General features: G+C 51.8%; 2 protein-coding genes and 2 non-coding genes across 4 annotated transcripts; all 4 read right to left on the bottom strand.

Annotated features, from left to right (window-relative positions):
* Positions 1 to 1,911: 1,911 nt before the first annotated feature.
* On the bottom strand, positions 1,912 to 4,364 carry LOC139251697 (large ribosomal subunit protein uL16-like). The gene is made up of 2 exons (XM_070873267.1): positions 4,173 to 4,364; positions 1,912 to 2,116 (listed from the first exon to the last, which is right to left on the bottom strand). The coding sequence occupies exons 1-2, from the start codon at positions 4,320 to 4,322 to the stop codon at positions 1,961 to 1,963; spliced, it is 306 nt and encodes a 101-aa protein (XP_070729368.1). The 5' UTR covers positions 4,323 to 4,364; the 3' UTR covers positions 1,912 to 1,960.
* Positions 3,663 to 3,798, bottom strand: LOC139251705 (small nucleolar RNA SNORA70). Its single transcript, XR_011591399.1, has one exon. It is a non-coding gene; the product is annotated as a small nucleolar RNA SNORA70 (small nucleolar RNA).
* Positions 4,365 to 15,474: 11,110 nt separating the features above from the next.
* Positions 15,475 to 17,923, bottom strand: LOC139251699 (large ribosomal subunit protein uL16-like). The gene is made up of 2 exons (XM_070873269.1): positions 17,733 to 17,923; positions 15,475 to 15,679 (listed from the first exon to the last, which is right to left on the bottom strand). Exons 1-2 carry the CDS (start codon positions 17,880 to 17,882, stop codon positions 15,524 to 15,526), a joined length of 306 nt encoding a protein of 101 aa, XP_070729370.1. The 5' UTR covers positions 17,883 to 17,923; the 3' UTR covers positions 15,475 to 15,523.
* Positions 17,225 to 17,360, bottom strand: LOC139251701 (small nucleolar RNA SNORA70). Its single transcript, XR_011591396.1, has one exon. It is a non-coding gene; the product is annotated as a small nucleolar RNA SNORA70 (small nucleolar RNA).
* Positions 17,924 to 21,459: the final 3,536 nt, after the last annotated feature.

Below are 21,459 nucleotides of genomic sequence, written 5' to 3'. Positions count from 1 at the left end.
TGAAGGTAGCAGGCCAGGTAGATAAGGTGGTTAAGGCGGCATACGGAATACTTGCCTTTATTGGCCGAGGCATGGAATACAAGAGCAGGGAGGTTATGCTTGAACTGTATACAACACTGGTTAGGCCGCAGCTGGAGTACTGCGTGCAATTCTGGTCACGTGACAGGAAGGATGTGATCGCACTGAAGAGGGTGTAAACGAGATTTACCAGGATGTTGCCTGGACTGGAGAATTCAGGGTATGAGGAAAGATTGGAGAGGCTGGGGTTGTTTTCCTTGGAACAGAGGAGGATGAGGGGAGACCTGATTGAGGTGTACAAAATGATAAGGGGCCTGGATAGTGGATAGGACGGACCTGTTTCCCTTGGCAGAGGGGTCAACAACCAGGGGGCAGAGATTGAAAGTAATTGGGGGGAGGTTTAGAGGGGATTTGAGGGGAAATGTCTTCACCCAGAGGGTGGTGGGGGTCTGGGGCGGAACTCACGGCCTGAAAGGGTGGTAGAGGCAGAAACCCTCACATTTGGATGTGCAGCTTGAAGTGCCGCAACCCACAGGGCTACGGATCGAGAGCTGGAAAGTGGGATTAGGCCGGGATGGCTCTTGGTCGGCCGGCGCGGGACACGATGGGCCCAAATGGCATCCTTCCGTGCTGTAACTTTATGATTCCATGACTAATGTCTCCTTATGTGGTTCGGTGTCAAATTTTGCTTGATAATGGTTCCTGTGAGTGTCTCCAGGGAAAGACACTGAAGACGATGGAGATAGAAAGAGATTTAGGCTTTCTAGTGCTCACATCCTTAAAGGTACAGGAGCAGTGCTATGCAATGATAGCACAAGCAAATATGGTGTTGGGGTGTATGCATAGGACAACTGAGTATAAGACGAGGCGTACTGTTTTGTCCTTGTACAAACCTCAAATCAGGCCACACTTGGAATACTAGGTCCAGTTTTGGCCACCTCACATGGTGGGTGATATTGAGGCTCTGGAAAGGATGAAGATGAGGGCCACAAGACTAATTCCAAGTCAAAAGCTTCTCAGTTATCAAGATAGGCTAAAAGACTTCAGACTCTATACATGAGATCAGTAATTAATTAGGTTATCCCCAGCATCGAAGCACTGACCACACTTGATCAGCTCCACTGGGCAGGGCCACATTGTCCGCATGCCCCCGACACGAGACTCCCAAAGCAAGCGCTCTACTCGGAACTCCTTCATGGCAAGCGAGCCAAAGGTGGGCAGAGGAAACGTTACAAGGGACCACCCTCAAAGCCTCCCTGATAAAGTGCAACATCCCCACCGACACCTGGGAGTCCCTGGGCCCAAAGACCAGTCCGCCCTAAGTGGAGGAAGTGCATCCGGGAGGGCGCTGAGCACCTCGAGTCTCGTCGCCGAGAGCGTGCAGAAACCAAGCGCAGGCAGCGGAAGGAGCGTGCGGCAAACCAGTCCCACCCTCCCCTTCCCTCAACCACTGTCTGTCCCACCTGTGACAGGGACTGTGGTTCCCGTATTGGGCTGTTCAGCCACCCAAGAACTCGCCTTTAGATTGGAAGCAAGTCTTCCTCGATTCCGAGGGACTGCCTATGATGATGATGGCTGAGGGAGCGCCACACCAGCGGAGGGGAGGTTCTGAGGGAGCGCCACGCCAGCGGAGGGGAGGGACCGAGGGAGCGCCGTGCCGTCGGAGGGGCGGGACCGAGGGAGCGCCGCGCCGTCGGAGGGGCGGGACCGAGGGAGCGCCGTGCCGTCGGAGGGGCGGGACCGAGGGAGCGCCGCGCTGTCGGAGGGGCGGGACCGAGGGAGCGCCGCCCTCCATGGGACGAAATGAACAGCACGGATTGGAGGGACTGTAAAACTTCCGGTTGAGTGACCAGGAGCCGCTCAGGACAGCGCAGGAATTCAGAAGACGGAATACACTGTCTATAGTTTTTTTTTATTTTTAAACGCTTTGAGGAAGCCACATTTACACGGCGTGGAGAGCACGCCAGATGTTAAGAGGACCTCTCCTGGGGATGTACTTGACCCCACAGCCGTCAGGAACCAGGCGTTTCTCAGCCACCATGTCATCAAAGTCCGCCATGTTGAACTTGGTGAATCCCCATTTCTTCGATATGTGAATCTGAGGGGAGAGGGGGGAGGTAGAGAGGTCAGCAGAGGCCACACACACACCGACACCACATCGCACTCCCTCTTGATGTGAACCAACAATGTATCCCCCACCCCCCCCCCCAACCCCAAGTGATATTCCACTGTGGAGTGCAGCACACACACAACCACTAAGTGCCACACAGTAATCAGGAGCAGGAACCCACCCCCCAGCCACTCGCACCCCACCCGGCGCGCGACATTAAAACGACACGGGCGGCCAGAGATGTAAAGCTGGGATGCTGAGCATTGAACAACACTATCGCAATGCTCAGAAGAAGGGACCCATAAGAACATAAGAAATAGGAGCAGGAGTCGGCCATTCGAGCCTGCTCCGCCATTTAATACGATCATGGCTGATCCAATCATGGACTCAGCTCCACTTCCCTGCCCGCCCCCTTATCGGTTAAGAAACTGTCTATCTCTGTCTTAAATATATTCAATGTCCCGGCTTCCACAGCTCTCTGAGGCAGCGAATTCCAGATTTACAACCGAAAAGAAATTCCTCCTCATCTCAGTTTTAAATGGGCGGTCCCTTATTCTAAGACCATGCCCCCTAGTTCTAGTCTCCCCCATCAGTGGAAACATCCTCTCTGCATCCACCTTGTCGAGCCCCCTCATAATCTTATACATTTCGATAAGATCACACCTCATTCTTCTGAACTCCAATGAGTAGAGGCCCAACCCACTCAACCTTTCCTCATTAAGTCAACCCCCTCATCTCCGGAATCAACCGAGTGAACCTTCTCTGAACTGCCTCCAAAGTATATCCTTTCGTAAAAATGGAAACCAAAACTGCACGCAGTACTCCAGGTGTGGCCTCACCAATACCCTGTATAACTGGAGCAAGACTTCCCTGCTTTTATACTCCATCCCCTTTGCAATAAAGGCCAAGATTCCATTGGCCTTCCTGATCACTTGCTGTACCTGCATACTAACCTTTTGTGTTTCATGTACAAGTAACCCCCAGGTCCCGCTGTACTGCGGCACTCTGCAATCTTTCTCCATTTAAATAATAACTTGCTCTTTGATTTTTCTTTCTGCCAATGTGCATGACCTCACACTTTCCAACATTATACCCCATCTGCAAAATTTTTGCCCACTCACTTAGCCTGTCTGTGTCCTTTTGCAGATTTGTTGTGTCCTCCTCACACATTTAAGATGGAGGAGGAGGAATTTCTTCTCTTGAGGGTCGTGACTCTTTGGAACTCTCTGCCCCAGAGAGCTGTGGGGGGCTGGGTCATTGAATATATTTACGGTGGAGATAGACAGATCTTTGAGCGATAAGGGAGTGAAGGGTTATGGGGAGCGGGCAAGGGAAGTGGAGCTGAGTCCATGATCGGATCAGCCGCGATCTTATTGAATGGCGGACGGAGCAGGCTCAAGGGGCCTCCTCCTGCTCCTTTTTCTTACGTACAGGAGACAGCAGATGCACACAGCCGCGTCGAGGTGGACAAACTCGACAATTCCACCCCAAAAGCGCGCACGCCTCACAGCTCAAGCTGGTGGCCGCGGTTTACACATGTCTCAGAGGTCCCTTAGAGCGCTCTGTATGGAGAGACAAAGCACATACACAACCAGAGAGTGTTACTGTATGCAGCCATTGCACACCGGCATTCGACAAGACAAAAAGCCGGTCGGCTTAATTGACTGCAAGGCCCCCCCCCCCCACCAACCACTCAACCCTGGGCAGGCCAGGAACCGACGGCAGGTACAACGCCCGAAATCCAAATCCCCGGGGACAGAGTCCGCTCCAGCTTTCGGGGCTTCCCGGATTTCAGCCAAGAAAACCGGCGGTCCGGAATCCGGAATCCTCGCCGGGTTTTAAGCCGGGCGAGGCCCGAAATCAAGAGTTTGGTCGGCGTCCGGACTTGAGACTCGACTTTTCTCGCCTGAAATCTGGAATCCTTGACCGAGTCGGCGGCAGATTGCGCCTCGCAAAAACGTCCGGTTTACGGAGGTCTGGATGCACATATGACCCTTTCAGTACAGGATACCCCCCCCCACTCCCCAAACCGTCGCCGAGTTACCTTCTGGCGCCCAGGGAACTTGAACTTGGCCCTGCGGAGAGCCTCGATCACATGCTCCTTGTTTTGGGTCTTGGTGCGCACGGACATGATGACCTGGCCAATGTTGACTCGGGCCACGGTGCCCTGGGGCTTACCAAAGGCCCCACGCATTCCAGTCTGGAGCCTGCAGAGAGAGGGAGAGAGAGAGAGAGAGAGATCAGTGTCGTAAGAAACAGGAGCAGGAGTCGGCCATTCGGCCCCTCGAGCCTGCTCCGTTATTCAATAAGATCATGGCTGATCCGATCATGGACTCAGCTCCACTTCCCTGCCCGATCCCCAAAACCCTTCACTCCCTTATCGCTCAAAAATCTGTCCATCTCCACCGTATATATATTCAATGACCCAGCCTCCACAGCTCTCTGGGGCAGAGAATTCCACAGATTCACCACCCTCAGAAGAAATTCCTCATCTCCGTTTTAAATGGACGACCCCTTATTCTGAGACTATACCCCCCCCCCCCAGTTCTAGATTCCTCCCACGAGGGGGAAACATCCTCTCTGCATCTACCCTGTCGAGCACCCTCAGTATCTTATACGTTTCGATAAGATCACCTCTCATTCTTCTGAATTCCAATGAGTAGAGGCCCAACCTGCTCAACCTTTCCTCATAAGTCAACCCCCTCATCCCTGGAATCAACCGAGTGAACCTTCTCTGAACTGCCTCCAGTGCAAGTGTGTATCGTCATAAATACGGAGACCAAAACTGCACGCAGTACTCCAGGTGTGGCCTCACCAGCGCCCTGTACAGTTGTAGCAGGACTTCTCTGCTTTTATACTCCTCCCCCCGGCAATAAAGGTTAACAATTAATTTGCCTTCCTGATTATTTATATCGGCACACACACATTCACCGACAGAACTCACAGCTAAGATAACGGGATCGAGGTGGCAGACGGAATACTTGCCTTTATTAGCCGAGTACAAGAGCAGTAGGGGTTATGCTTGAGCTGTATAAAACTAGTTAGGCCACAGCCGGCGGAGAGCTGCGCTTGGTGGAGATTTTGTTCCAGACCCTGATGAGGTCCCTGTAAAAGACAGGCAGCTCCCGGAGGGTGGTCCTGACAACCCCCAAGTTCACAAACAGTAGCTGCGTGTCGCAGTTGAGGCCGTGCTGCTGGCGGAAGAAATACGTCGCCAGAGCACACCACCTAGGAGGGGGCTCGACGTAAAGGTATCTCTGCAGGGTCTGAAGACGGAAAGTCGCGAGCTGGGTGCTGACGCACACCAACGACTGACCGCCCTCCTCAAGCGGGAGACTCAAGACCGCGGCAGAGACCCAGTGCTTCCTGTTGTTCCAGAAGAAGTCCACCAGCTTCTTCTGTATCTTGGCGACAAACGCAGGGGGAGGGGTCAAAGTGACCAGCCGATACCACAACATTGCGGCCACCAGCTGGTATATGACTAGCGCTCGACCCCTGTAGGACAGCACTCAGAGCAGTCCTGTCCAGCGCCCTAGGCGAGCGGCGACCTTGGCCTCCAGCTCCTGCCAGTTCACCGGCCAGGCTTCCTCGTTGGGGCTAAGGTAGACTCCCAGATAGAGGAGATGGGTTGTGCTCCAGGCAAAAGGCCTGAGCTTCTCCGGCAGGGAGTCCACCCGCCACTGACCCACCAGGAGTCCGGAACATTTCTCCCAGTTGATCCTGGCGGAGGACGCGGCCGAGTAAATCTCCTGGCACTCACGCATCCTCCGCAGGTCAGCGGGATCCTCTACCGCGAGGAGCACATCATCGGCGTAAGCCGAGAGGACGACCTCCACGCCCGGCCCTTGCAGAGCCAGTCCCGTCAACCTCGTCCGCAGGAGGCGCAGGAAAGGCTCCACGCAAATGGCATATAACTGGCCGGACATGGGGCATCCCTGGCGCACCCCTCTCCTAAAGCGAAGGGGCGCCGTCAAGGACCCGTTAACCTTAATCAGACACTCCGCGGCGGCGTACAAAAGTCGGATCCGGGCGACGAAATGCGTCCCGAACCCGAAAGCGCGCAGAGTTCCGAGCAGATAGTCGTGATCCACCCTGTCGAACGCCTTCTCTTGGTCGAGAGATAGGAAGGCGACCGACAGACCAGCCTCCTGGGAATGATGGATGAGGTCCCGGACCAGATGGACGTTGTCGTGGATTGTCCGGCCCGGGACCGTGTAGGACTGGTCGGGGTGGATCATGTGGTCCAGCACGGCACCAAGGCGAGCAGACATCGCCCTGGCGAAGATTTTGTAGTCCGTGCTGAGGAGGGAGACCGGGCGCCAGTTCTTAAGAAGGCGGAGATCGCCCTTCTTAGGCAGCAGGACGATGACTGCCCTGCGCTCCTTGTGCATGAATCCCAAAAAGTTAGTTTGCAGGTGCAGCAGGTAATCGGGAAGGCGAATGGAATGTTGGCCTTCATTGCGAGAGGGATGGAGTACAAAAGCAGGGAGGTCCTGCTGCAACTGTATAGGGTATTGGTGAGGCCGCACCTGGAGTACTGCGTGCAGTTTTGGTCACCTTACTTAAGGAAGGATATACTGGCTTTGGAGGGGGTACAGAGACGATTCACTAGGCTGATTCCGGGGATGAGGGGGTTACCTTATGATGATAGATTGAGTAGACTGGGTCTTTACTCGGAATTCAGAAGGATGAGGGGTGATCTTATAGAAACATTGAAAATAATGAAAGGGGATAGACAAGATTGAGGCAGAGAGGTTGTTTCCGCTGGTCGGGGAGACTAGAACTAGGGGGCACAGCCTCAAAATACGGGGGAGCCAATTTAAAACCAAGTTGAGAAGGAATTTCTTCTCCCAGAGGGTTGTGAATCTGTGGAATTCTCTGCCCAAGGAAGCAGTTGAGGCTAGCTCATTGAATGTATTCAAGTCACAGATAGATAGATTTTTAACCAATAAGGGAATTAAGGGTTACAGGGAGCGGGCGGGTAAGTGGAGCTGAGTCCACGGCCAGATCAGCCATGATCTTGTTGAATGGCGGAGCAGGCTCGAGGGGCTAGATGGCCTACTCCTGTTCCTAATTCTTATGTTCTTATGTTCGTATATAGCACCTTCAATGTAGTAAAACGTCCCAAGATGCTTCACAGGAGTCATTATCAAACAAAATTTGATACCGAGCTGCACGAGAGGAAATTAATCAGAGAAAATCATAGCAATTTATGGCACAGAAAGAGGCCATTCAGCCCATCGTGTCCGCGTGGCCGACAAACAGCTAGTCAGCCTAATCCCACTTTCCATCTCTTGGTCCATAGACCTGTAGCTCTTAAAAACATAAGAAATAGGAGCAGGGGTCGGCCATTCGGCCCCTCGAGCCTGCTCCACCATTCAATACAATCATGGCTGATCTGATCATGGATTCAGCTCCACTTCCCCGCCCGCTCCCCATAACCCTCAACTCCCTTATCGCTCAAAAATCAGTCTATCTCCACCTTAAATATATTCAGTGACCCAGCATCCACAGCTCTCTGGGGCAGAGAATTCCACAGATTCACCAGAAGAAATTCCTCCTCATCTCAGTTTTAAATGGGCGGCCCCTTGTTCTAAGACCATATCCCCTAGTTCTAGTCTCCCCCATCAGTGGAAATATCCTCTCTGCATCCACCTTGTCGAGCCCCCCCTCATAATCTTATACGTTTCGATAAGATCATCTCTCATCCTTCTGAATTCCAATGAGTAGAGGCCTAACCTGGTCTGCCTTTCCTCGTAAGTCAACCCCCTCATCTCCGGAATCAACCGTGTGAACCTTCTCTGAACTGCCTCCAAAGCAAGTATATCCTTTCGTAAATATGGAAACCAAAACTGTACACCCCACGGAACAGCTCTCTCTTTCGCGAGTATTGGAGCCAGTGCCCCATGAATTGTAACCCACTTCTCCCACACCAACCTCTGAGCCAGGTAGTGATCTCCCTGATTCTTTTGACCCTATGCCAATTTGCTTGTGCCTCAGGTAATAATGCAGAGATCATTATCTTTCTGGTTCAGCTTTTCAATTTAGTCCCTAGCTGCTCCAACTCTCTCAGCAGAACCTCCTTCTTAGTCCTACCTGTGTCATTGGTCCCTACATGTACCACGACAACTGGCTCCTCCCCCTCACATTCCACGTTCTTCTCCAGCCCGGAGGAGATGTCCTTTACCCTGGCACCGGGTAAGCTTACCCCCCCCCCGCCCCCCACCACCCCGCCCGCCCCACACACACTTGCATGGCTTTTTAAAATATACATCAATGATTTAGATGAAGGAATTGAGTGTAATATCTCCAAGTTTGCAGATGACACTAAACTGGGTGGCAGTGTGAGCTGTGAGGAGGAGGCTAAGAGGCTGCAGGGTGACTTGGACAGGTTAGGTGAGTGGGCAAACGCATGGCAGATGCAGTATAATGTGGATAAATGTGAGGTTATCCACTTTGGTGGCAAAAGCAGGAAGACAGAATATTATCTGAATGGTGACAGATTAGGAAAAGGGGAGGTGCAGCGAGACCTGGGTGTCATGGTACATCAGTCATTGAAGGTTGGCATGCAGGTACAGCAGGCGGTGAAGAAGGCAAATGGCATGTTGGCCTTCATAGCGAGAGGATTTGTGTATAGGAGCAGGGCGGTCTTACTGCAGTTGTACAGGGCCTTGGTGAGGCCACACCTTGAATATTGTGTTCAGTTTTGGTCTCCTAATCTGAGGAAGGACATTCTTGCTATTGAGGGAGTGCAGCGAAGGTTCACCAGACTGATTCCCGGGATGGCAGGACTGACATATGAGGAGAGACTGGATCAACTGGGCTTGTATCCACTGGAGTTTAGAAGAATGAGAGGGGATCTCATAGAAACACACAAAATTCTGACGGGATTGGACAGGTTAGATGCAGGAAGAATGTTCCTGATGTTGGGGAAGTCCAGAACCAGGGGTCACAGTCTAAGGATAAGGGGTAAGCCACTTAGGACCGAGATGAGGAGAAACTTCTTCGCTCAGAGAGTGGTTAAACTGTGGAATTCTCTACCGCAGAGAGTTGTTGAGGCCAGTTCGTTAGATATATTCAAAAGGGAGTTAGATGTGGCCCTTACGGCTAAAGGGATCAAGGGGTATGGAGAGAAAGCAGGAATGGGGTACTGAGGTTGAATGATCAGCCATGATCTTATTGAATGGCCGAATGGCCTGCTCCTGCACCTAATTTCTATGTTTCTGTACCACAGTGCCTTGGTCAGTCTGCCTGTCCACCCCGCAGTCTGCACACTTGTCCACAAGGGTTGCAAGAACCTCAAATCTATTGGACAAGTGCGGGGACTGAGGCTAGTGCAATACAAGCTCCTGGATCCCCTTACCTGCTTCACTCGTAGTCACACCCTCCTGTCCCTGGACCACGTGTCAATTCGAAAGTATTTAATCTAGAGGCTGTGGCTGCCTCCTGTATCAAAAGGTCCCGGTAACTTTCTCCCTCCCCTTAACTCGGAGCCAAAGTTTGTCGAGCCGTAGACACTTACACGCAGATATAGTCGCCCTGGACCAAAACGACCAGAAGCTCCCACATATTGCAGCAGCAACACATCTCCTGTTCTCCCATTATTTAATTAAATTCATTCGTTTAGTGTTAATCAAAGTATTTACCCTACATAGTTTATTAAATTAGTTAAATGAATTGTTCATTTTTAGAATTTTGTTCTACGCTCTATTTTAACGTAACACAAAACCTTAGCCCACAATCACTACCAATCATTTAGCTGCTTTTCCTGTGATGTCCCACAGCAGAGTTCTCCTCACCCCGGAGCTGTGCGATCTCCTGGGAGAGGCAAAAAAAACCAGATTAAAAACCCAGGCCCATTGGGGGAAAAAAATCTGGGGAAATTCCTCTCCGACCCAACCAGGCGATCAAAACTCGTCCAGGAGATGGCACTGGGCGTATGCTGTGGTCTGCTCTGGCCTTTATCCCCGCTCTCGAGCCTTGATCGGTTCCCGCTCAGGTACACCGCCGCTCTGCGGAAAAAGGTAAGAAAAACAAGGGAGATCAACACCTCCCGCCCCCACCTCCCCGAACTCTCCCACTTGCCAAACCGAGGGCTAGACTTTCCCCTTTGCTGGCTATTGCCCCCAAAAAACTCACATTTTCCCACCTTGTATTCCCACCGTGCCAAATCTTTGCCCACTCACTGAGCCCGTCTATATCCCGTTTGTGTCTTCACAATTTGCTTCCCCACTCATCTTTGTATCGTCAGCAAACTTGGCTACGTTACACTCGGTCCCTTCATCCAGGTCATTAATATAGATTGTAAATAGTTGAGGCCCCAGCACCGATCCCTGCGGCACCCCACTAGTTACTGATTGCCAACCGCAAAATGACTCATTTATCCCGACTCTCTGTTATCTGTTAGTCAGCCAATCCTCTATCCATGCTAATATATTACCCCCAACTCCGTGACCTTTTATCTTGTGCAGTAACCTTTTATGTGGCACCTTATCGAATACCTTCTGGAAATCCAAATACACCACATCCACTGGTTCCCCCTTATCTATCCTGCTCGATACATCCTTAAAAAACTCCAGCAAATTTGTCAAACATAATTTCCCTTTCATAAAACCATGTTGACTCTGCTTGATTGAATTATAAGAACATAAGAACTAGGAACAGGAGTAGGCCATCTAGCCCCTCGAGCCTGCTCCGCCATTCAACGGCTGGTCTGGCCGTGGACTCAGCTCCACTTACCCGCCCGCTCCCCGTAACCCTTAATTCCCTTATTGGTTAAAAATCTATCTATCTGTGATTTGAATACATTCAATGAGCTAGCCTCAACCGCTTCCCTTGGGCAGAGAATTCCACAGATTCACAACCCTCTGGGAGAAGAAATTATTTTCCAAATGTCCTGCTACTGCTTCCTTAATAATTAACTCCAGCATTTTCCCAACCACAGACGTTAGGCTAACCGGTCTATAGTTTCCTGCTTTTTGTCTGCCTCATTTGAATACTGTGGGGGTGGGTAGCGAGTTCCACATTCTCACCAACTCTCTGCATATAATGTTATTTTTAACCAAGTTGTTTATTATTTAAATTAGCAAAAAATATTTCGTTTGATTTCTGAAACGTTCGCTGACACTACTTAAACTCAAAGAAAAGGCTCCAAAAAAAAAAAGTTTGACCATTTTGTCTAAGGGCGACGCTGGCAGTTACACCCCGCCTGGAGTAACTGTGTTCAGTTCTGGGCCCCCCCACCACCCCCCCCCCCACACCTCAGGAGGGAAGTATCGGCCTGGGAGGGGTGTCAGCGCAGATTCACCAGAACGATACCCGGTGACTAAAAGGTGTTAAATCCCGCGGACAGGTAGCCGTAGACGAGGCTTGTCTTTCCTCAAGTATAGGAGACGCTGCCATTTTACCGGACCCCCGTGGCCCCGGGGCGAGCCGTACCTGGGTTCAAGTGTTCCTGCAGTCTCTCATACACCTTATCCCAATTCGGCGAATGTTCTCGCAGAAGCTCGATGAACTCGTCCAGCTCGAGGAAAATGCCCTTTATAATCGCCTCACTGCAGCAGGGATGCCACGCTAGCTCCCCACAGCCTAAGCCATTGCTGAGCAGGCAGCTTCTCCTGATCGTCTCCGCGGCAGTGAAGCTTAATGGCCCCAGGGCGCCCCGCCCTGTAAAGCGCGCAAATTGAATTCCTTTAGATGCCCCAAGCTTAACCCATTGTCTACCGGCGAGTGGAGCCCTTGCTTTGCCTGCATTTCGATAGCGCCTTTCACGGCCTCGGGACCTCCCAGTGCGCTCCACAGCCAAAGCAGTACTTTTTAATTTTGAAGCGTGCTCACTGTTGTAATGTGGGACACGTGCCATCAATTTGCGCACAGCAAGCTCCCACAATCCGCACCGTGACACAGATCATCTGTTGGTTGAGGAATAAATATTGGCCCCAGGACACCGGGGAGAACTCCCCCCCACACCCCCTGCTCTTTTCCCAATAGTGGCCGTGGGACCTTTCACGTCTCGTCCCCGATTCAAGTCCAGCACGTGAAATAATATTTAACAGGGTCGGACTTTGCCAGGAACATGCAACTCCATCTCGGGAAGGATGCGAAGGCCTCAGAGATTGGCACAGAAAAGATTTACCAGAATGGTTCCAGGGATGAGGGACTTCAGTGACGTAGAGAGACTGGAGAAGCTGGGGTTGTTCTCCTTCGAGCAGAGAAGGTTAAGAGATTTGAGTGTAAAATATTTGATTATAAAGACTTGGATTTATAAAACGTCTTTCACCACCACCGGACGTCTCAAAGCACTTTACGGCCAATGGCGTACTTTTGGAGTGTAGTCACTGTTGTAATGTGGGAAACGCGGCAGCCAATTTGCGCACAGCAAGCTCCCACACACAGCAATGTGATAACAACCAGGTTATGTTCACAATAATGTAACTGAGTACTGTAGGCATGAGTATGTGTGACCTTAGCTCCTTTAATCTAACTCCAGAGTGTTGGTACAGCATGGGAGGCCTGCTTATATACAGTGCTCCCAAGGGATGCTGGGATCCCTTGGGACTCCCAACAGGTACGCCCTCTGGTGTCAGTAGGATACTGGTTACATAGGGTTACATGCATAACAGACCAGATCATGTGTTTTTTTGTTATTCTGATTGAGGGAAAAAATATTGGCCCAGGTCACCAGGGGTAACTCTGCTGCTCTTCTTCGAAATAGTGTCCATGGGATCTTTTACATCTCTGGTTACAGGTGTGGTGCCAGAGGACTGGAGGACCGCTAATAATGTACATTTGTTGAAAAAGGGAGAAAGGGATCGACCGAGTAATTGTGGGCCAGTCAGCCGAGCCTCGGTGGTGGAAAAAATCCTGAGGGACAGGATAAATCTTCATTTGGAAAGACATGGATGAATCAGGGACAGTCAGCGTGGATTTGTTGGGGGAAGGTCGTGTCTAACTCACTTGATTGAATTTTGAGAGGAGGTAACCAGGAGGGTCAATGAGGGCAGTGTGTACGATGTAGTGTACATGGATTTTAGCAAAGCTTTTGAGAAGGTCCCACATGGCAGACTGGTCACGAAAGTAAAAGCCCCTGGGATCCAGGGCAAAGTGGCAAGTTGGATCCAAAATGGGCTCAGAGGCAGGAAGCAAAGGGTAATGGTTGATGGGTGTTTTTGTGACTGGAAGGATATTTCCAGTGGGGTTCCACAGGGCTCAGTGCTGGGTCCCTTGCTTTTTGTGGAACATTATCAATGACTTGGACTTGAATGTTGGGGGTATGATTAAGAAGTTTGCCGATGACACTAAGATCGGCCGTGTGGTTGATAATGAAGAAGAAAGCTGTGGACTGCAGGAAGATATCGATGAACTGGTCAGGTGGGCAGAACAGTGGCAAATGGAGTTCGATCCGGAGACGTGTGAGGTAATGCATTTAGGGAGGGCTAACAAGGCGAGGGAATACACATTAAATGGTACTACACTGAAAAGTGGAGAGAAACAAAGGGACCTTGGAGTGCAGGTCCACAGATCCCTGAAGGTGGCAGGCCAGGTGGATAAGGTGGTTAAGGCGGCATACGGAATACTTGCCTTTATTGGACGAGGCATGGAATACGGAATACTTGCCTTTATTGGCCGAGGCATGGAATACAAGAGCAGGGAGGTTATGTTTGAACTGTATACAACACTGGTTAGGCCGCAGCTGGAGTACTGCGTGCAATTCTGGTCACGTGACAGGAAGGATGTGATCGCACTGAAGAGGGTGTAAACGAGATTTACCAGGATGTTGCCTGGACTGGAGAATTCGGGGTATGAGGAAAGATTGGAGAGGCTGGGGTTGTTTTCCTTGGAACAGAGGAGGCTGAGGGGAGACCTGATTGAGGTGTACAAAATGATGAGGGGCCTGGATAGTGGATAGGACGGACCTGTTTCCCTTGGCAGAGGGGTCAACAACCAGGGGGCAGAGATTGAAAGTAATTGGGGGGAGGTTTAGAGGGGATTTGGGGGGAAATGTCTTCACCCAGAGGGCGGTGGGGGTCTGGGGCGGAACTCACGGCCTGAAAGGGCGGTAGAGGCAGAAACCCTCACATTTGGATGTGCAGCTTGAAGTGTCGTAACCTACAGGGCTACGGATCGAGAGCTGGAAAGTGGGATTAGGCCGGGATGGCTCTTGGTCGGCCGGCGCGGGATACGATGGGCCGAAATGGCATCCTTCCGTGCTGTAACTTTATGATTCCATGACTAATGTCTCCTTATGTGGTTCGGTGTCAAATTTTGCTTGATAATGGCTCCTGTGAGTGTCTCCAGGGAAAGGCACTGAAGACGATGGAGATAGAAAGAGATTTAGGCTTTCTAGTGCTCACATCCTTAAAGGTACAGGAGCAGTGCTGTGCAATGATAGCACAAGCAAATATGGTGTTGGGGTATATGCATAGGACAACTGAGTATAAGACGAGGCGTACTGTTTTGTCCTTGTACAAACCTCAAATCAGGCCACACTTGGAATACTAGGTCCAGTTTTGGCCACCTCACATGGTGGGTGATATTGAGGCTCTGGAAAGAATGAAGATGGGGGCCACAAGACTAATTCCAAGTCTAAAGCTTCTCAGTTATCAAGATAGGCTAAAAGAGTTCAGACTCTATACATTAGATTAGTAATTAAATAGGTTATCTATCCCCAGCATCGAAGCACTGACCACACTTGATCAGCTCCACTGGGCAGGGCCACATTGTCCGCATGCCACCGACACGAGACTCCCAAAGCAAGCGCTCTACTCGGAACTCCTTCACGGCAAGCGAGCCAAAGGTGGGCAGAGGAAACGTTACAAGGGACCACCCTCAAAGCCTCCCTGATAAAGTGCAACATCCCCACCGACACCTGGGAGTCCCTGGGCCCAAAGACCAGTCCGCCCTAAGTGGAGGAAGTGCATCCGGGAGGGGCGCTGAGCACCTCGAGTCTCGTCGCCGAGAGCGTGCAGAAACCAAGCGCAGGCAGCGGAAGGAGCGTGCGGCAAACCAGTCCCACCCTCCCCTTCCCTCAACCACTGTCTGTCCCACCCTGTGACAGGGACTGTGGCTCCCGTATTGGACTGTTCAGCCACCCAAGAACTCGCTTTTAGATTGGAAGCAAGTCTTCCTCGATTCCGAGGGACTGCCTATGATGATGATGGCTGAGGGAGCGCCACACCAGCGGAGGGGCGGGACCGAGGGAGCGCCGCGCCGTCGGAGGGGCGGGACCGAGGGAGCGCCGCCCTCCATGGGACGAAATGAACAGCACGGGTTGGAGGGACTGTAAAACTTCCGGTTGAGTGACCAGGAGCCGCTCAGGACAGCGCAGGAATTCAGAAGACGGAATACACGGTCTATAGTTTTTTTTAATTTTTAAACGCTTTGAGGAAGCCACATTTACACGGCGTGGAGAGCACGCCAGATGTTAAGAGGACCTCTCCTGGGGATGTACTTGACCCCACAGCCGTCAGGAACCAGGCGTTTCTCAGCCACCATGTCATCAAAGTCCGCCATGTTGAACTTGGTGAATCCCCATTTCTTCGATATGTGAATCTGAGGGGAGAGGGGGGAGGTAGAGAGGTCAGCAGGGGCCACACACACACCGACACCACATCGCACTCCCTCCTGATGTGAACCAACAATGTATCCCCCACCACCCCCCCCCCACCCCAAGTGATATTCCACTGTGGAGTGCAGCGCACACACAACCACTAAGTGCCACACAGTAATCAGGAGCAGGAACCCACCCCCCAGCCACTCGCACCCCACCCGGCGCGCGACATTAAAACGACACGGGCGGCCAGAGATGGAAAGCTGGGATGCTGAGCATTGAACAACACTATCGCAATGCTCAGAAGAAGGGACCCATAAGAACATAAGAAATAGGAGCAGGAGTCGGCCATTCGAGCCTGCTCCGCCATTTAATACGATCATGGCTGATCCAATCATGGACTCAGCTCCACTTCCCTGCCCGCCCCCTTATTGGTTAAGAAACTGTCTATCTCTGTCTTAAATATATTCAATGTCCCGGCTTCCACAGCTCTCTGAGGCAGCGAATTCCAGATTTACAACCGAAAAGAAATTCCTCCTCATCTCAGTTTTAAATGGGCGGTCCCTTATTCTAAGACCATGCCCCCTAGTTCTAGTCTCCCCCATCAGTGGAAACATCCTCTCTGCATCCACCTTGCCGAGCCCCCTCATAATCTTATACATTTCGATAAGATCACCTCTCATTCTTCTGAACTCCAATGAGTAGAGGCCCAACCCACTCAACCTTTCCTCATTAAGTCAACCCCCTCATCTCCGGAATCAACCGAGTGAACCTTCTCTGAACTGCCTCCAAAGTATATCCTTTCGTAAATATAGAAACGAAAACTGCGCGCAGTACTCCAGGTGTGGCCTCACCAGTACCCTGTATAACTGGAGCAAGACTTCCCTGCTTTTATACTCCATCCCCTTTGCAATAAAGGCCAAGATTCCATCGGCCTTCCTGATCACTTGCTGTACCTGCATACTAACCTTTTGTGTTTCATGTACAAGCAACCCCCAGGTCCCGCTGTACTGCAGCACTTTGCAATCTTTCTCCATTTAAATAATAACTTGCTCTTTGATTTTTCTTTCTGCCAATGTGCATGACCTCACACTTTCCAACATTATACCCCATCTGCCAAATTTTTGCCCACTCACTGAGCCTGTCTGTGTCCTTTTGCAGATTTTGTGTCCTCCTCACACATTTAAGATGGAGGAGGAGGAATTTCTTCTCTTGAGGGTCGTGACTCTTTGGAACTCTCTGCCCCAGAGAGCTGTGGGGGGCTGGGTCATTGAATATATTTACGGTGGAGATAGACAGATTTTTGAGCGATAAGGGAGTGAAGGGTTATGGGGAGCGGGCAAGGGAAGTGGAGCTGAGTCCATGATCGGATCAGCCGCGATCTTATTGAATGGCGGACGGAGCAGGCTCAAGGGGCCTCCTCCTGCTCCTTTTTCTTACGTACAGGAGACAGCAGATGCACACAGCCGCGTCGAGGTGGACAAACTCGACAATTCCACCCCAAAAGCGCGCACGCCTCACAGCTCAAGCTGGTGGCCGCGGTTTACACATGTCTCAGAGGTCCCTTAGAGCGCTCTGTATGGAGAGACAAAGCACATACACAACCAGAGAGTGTTACTGTATGCAGCCATTGCACACCGGCATTCGACAAGACAAAAAGCCGGTCAGCTTAATTGACTGCAAGGCCCCCCCCCCCCCAACCACCCAACCCTGGGCAGGCCAGGAACCGACGGCAGGTACAACGCCCGAAATCCAAATCCCCGGGGACAGAATCCGCTCCAGCTTTCGGGGCTTCCCGGATTTCAGCCAAGAAAACCGGCGGTCCGGAATCCGGAATCCTCGCCGGGTTTTAAGCCGGGCGAGGCCCGAAATCAAGAGTTTGGTCGGCGTCCGGACTTGAGACTCGACTTTTCTCGCCTGCAATCTGGAATCCTTGACCGAGTCGGCGGCAGATTGCGCCTCGCAAAAACGTCCGGTTTACGGAGGTCTGGATGCACATATGACCCTTTCAGTACAGGATACCCCCCCCCACTCCCCAAACCGTCGGCGAGTTACCTTCTGGCGCCCAGGGAACTTGAACTTGGCCCTGCGGAGAGCCTCGATCACATGCTCCTTGTTTTGGGTCTTGGTGCGCACGGACATGATGACCTGGCCAATGTTGACTCGGGCCACGGTGCCCTGGGGCTTACCAAAGGCCCCACGCATTCCAGTCTGGAGCCTGCAGAGAGAGGGAGAGAGAGAGAGAGAGAGATCAGTGTCGTAAGAAACAGGAGCAGGAGTCGGCCATTCGGCCCCTCGAGCCTGCTCCGTTATTCAATAAGATCATGATGATCCGATCATGGACTCAGCTCCACTTCCCTGCCCGATCCCCAAAACCCTTCACTCCCTTATCGCTCAAAAATCTGTCCATCTCCACCGTAAATATATTCAATGACCCAGCCTCCACAGCTCTCTGGGGCAGAGAATTCCACAGATTCACCACCCTCAGAAGAAATTCCTCATCTCCGTTTTAAATGGACGACCCCTTATTCTGAGACTATACCCCCCCCCCCCCCAGTTCTAGATTCCTCCCACGAGGGGGAAACATCCTCTCTGCATCTACCCTGTCGAGCCCCCTCAGTATCTTATACGTTTCGATAAGATCACCTCTCATTCTTCTGAATTCCAATGAGTAGAGGCCCAACCTGCTCAACCTTTCCTCATAAGTCAACCCCCTCATCCCTGGAATCAACCGAGTAAACCTTCTCTGAACTGCCTCCAGTGCAAGTGTGTATCGTCATAAATACGGAGACCAAAACTGCACGCAGTACTCCAGGTGTGGCCTCACCAGCGCCCTGTACAGTTGTAGCAGGACTTCTCTGCTTTTATACTCCTCCCCCCGGCAATAAAGGTTAACAATTAATTTGCCTTCCTGATTATTTATATCGGCACACACACATTCACCGACAGAACTCACAGCTAAGATAACGGGATCGAGGTGGCAGACGGAATACTTGCCTTTATTAGCCGAGTACAAGAGCAGTAGGGGTTATGCTTGAGCTGTATAAAACTAGTTAGGCCACAGCCGGCGGAGAGCTGCGCTTGGTGGAGATTTTGTTCCAGACCCTGATGAGGTCCCTGTAAAAGACAGGCAGCTCCCGGAGGGTGGTCCTGACAACCCCCAAGTTCACAAACAGTAGCTGCGTGTCGCAGTTGAGGCCGTGCTGCTGGCGGAAGAAATACGTCGCCAGAGCACACCACCTAGGAGGGGGCTCGACGTAAAGGTATCTCTGCAGGGTCTGAAGACGGAAAGTCGCGAGCTGGGCGCTGACGCACACCAACGACTGACCGCCCTCCTCAAGCGGGAGACTCAAGACCGCCGCAGAGACCCAGTGCTTCCTGTTGTTCCAGAAGAAGTCCACCAGCTTCTTCTGTATCTTGGCGACAAACGCAGGGGGAGGGGTCAAAGTGACCAGCCGATACCACAACATTGCGGCCACCAGCTGGTATATGACTAGCGCTCGACCCCTGTAGGACAGCACTCGGAGCAGTCCTGTCCAGCGCCCTAGGCGAGCGGCGACCTTGGCCTCCAGCTCCTGCCAGTTCACCGGCCAGGCTTCCTCGTTGGGGCTAAGGTAGACTCCCAGATAGAGGAGATGGGTCGTGCTCCAGGTAAAAGGCCTGAGCTCCTCCGGCAGGGAGTCCACCCGCCATTGACCCACCAGCAGTCCGGAACATTTCTCCCAGTTGATCCTGGCGGAGGACGCGGCCGAGTAAATCTCCTGGCACTCACGCATCCTCCGCAGGTCAGCGGGATCCTCTACCGCGAGGAGCACATCATCGGGGTAAGCTGAGAGGACGACCTCCACGCCCGGCCCTTGCAGAGCCAGTCCCGTCAACCTCGTCCGCAGGAGGCGCAGGAAAGGCTCCACGCAAATGGCATATAACTGGCCGGACATGGGGCATCCCTGGCGCACCCCTCTCCTAAAGCGAAGGGGCGCCGTCAAGGACCCGTTAACCTTAATCAGACACTCCGCGGCGGCGTACAAAAGTCGGATCCGGGCGACGAAATGCGTCCCGAACCCGAAAGCGCGCAGAGTTCCGAGCAGATAGTCGTGATCCACCCTGTCGAACGCCTTCTCTTGGTCGAGAGATAGGAAGGCGACCGACAGACCAGCCTCCTGGGAATGATGGATGAGGTCCCGGACCAGATGGACGTTGTCGTGGATTGTCCGGCCCGGGACCGTGTAGGACTGGTCGGGGTGGATCATGTGGTCCAGCACGGCACCAAGGCGAGCAGACATCGCCCTGGCGAAGATTTTGTAGTCCGTGCTGAGGAGGGAGACCGGGCGCCAGTTCTTAAGAAGGCGGAGATCGCCCTTCTTAGGCAGCAGGACGATGACTGCCCTGCGCTCCTTGTGCATGAATCCCAAAAAGTTAGTTTGCAGGTGCAGCAGGTAATCGGGAAGGCGAATGGAATGTTGGCCTTCATTGCGAGAGGGATGGAGTACAAAAGCAGGGAGGTCCTGCTGCAATTGTATAGGGTATTGGTGAGGTCGCACCTGGAGTACTGCGTGCAGTTTTGGTCACCTTACTTAAGGAAGGATATACTGGCTTTGGAGGGGGTACAGAGACGATTCACTAGGCTGATTCCGGAGATGAGAGGGTTACCTTATGATGATAGATTGAGTAGACTGGGTCTTTACTCGTTAGAATTCAGAAGGATGAGGGGTGATCTTATAGAAACATTGAAAATAATGAAAGGGGATAGACAAGATTGAGGCAGAGAGGTTGTTTCCGCTGGTCGGGGAGACTAGAACTAGGGGGCACAGCCTCAAAATACGGGGGAGCCAATTTAAAACCAAGTTGAGAAGGAATTTCTTCTCCCAGAGGGTTGTGAATCTGTGGAATTCTCTGCCCAAGGAAGCAGTTGAGGCTAGCTCATTGAATGTATTCAAGTCACAGATAGATAGATTTTTAACCAATAAGGGAATTAAGGGTTACAGGGAGCGGGCGGGTAAGTGGAGCTGAGTCCACGGCCAGATCAGCCATGATCTTGTTGAATGGCGGAGCAGGCTCGAGGGGCTAGATGGCCTACTCCTGTTCCTAATTCTTATGTTCTTATGTTCGTATATAGCACCTTCAATGTAGTAAAACGTCCCAAGATGCTTCACAGGAGTCATTATCAAACAAAATTTGATACCGAGCTGCACGAGAGGAAATTAATCAGAGAAAATCATAGCAATTTATGGCACAGAAAGAGGCCATTCAGCCCATCGTGTCCGCGTGGCCGACAAACAGCTAGTCAGCCTAATCCCACTTTCCATCTCTTGGTCCATAGACCTGTAGCTCTTAAAAACATAAGAAATAGGAGCAGGGGTCGGCCATTCGGCCCCTCGAGCCTGCTCCACCATTCAATACAATCATGGCTGATCTGATCATGGACTCAGCTCCGCTTCCCCGCCCGCTCCCCATAACCCTCAAAAATCAGTCTATCTCCACCTTAAATATATTCAGTGACCCAGCCTCCACAGCTCTCTGGGGCAGAGAATTCCACAGATTCACCAGAAGAAATTCCTCCTTATCTCAGTTTTAAATGGGCGGCCCCTTGTTCTAAGACCATATCCCCTAGTTCTAGTCTCCCCCATCAGTGGAAACATCCTCTCTGCATCCACCTTGTCGAGCCCCCCTCATAATCTTATACATTTCGATAAGATCATCTCTCATCCTTCTGAATTCCAATGAGTAGAGGCCTAACCTGGTCTGCCTTTCCTCGTAAGTCAACCCCCTCATCTCCGGAATC

The sequence above is a fragment of the Pristiophorus japonicus genome, unplaced genomic scaffold (assembly GCF_044704955.1).
Source record: "Pristiophorus japonicus isolate sPriJap1 unplaced genomic scaffold, sPriJap1.hap1 HAP1_SCAFFOLD_432, whole genome shotgun sequence".
Lineage (NCBI taxonomy): Eukaryota > Metazoa > Chordata > Chondrichthyes > Pristiophoridae > Pristiophorus > Pristiophorus japonicus.
The sequence above is the reverse complement of the archived record's forward strand: the minus strand, read 5'-3'. Positions and strand labels throughout refer to the sequence as shown.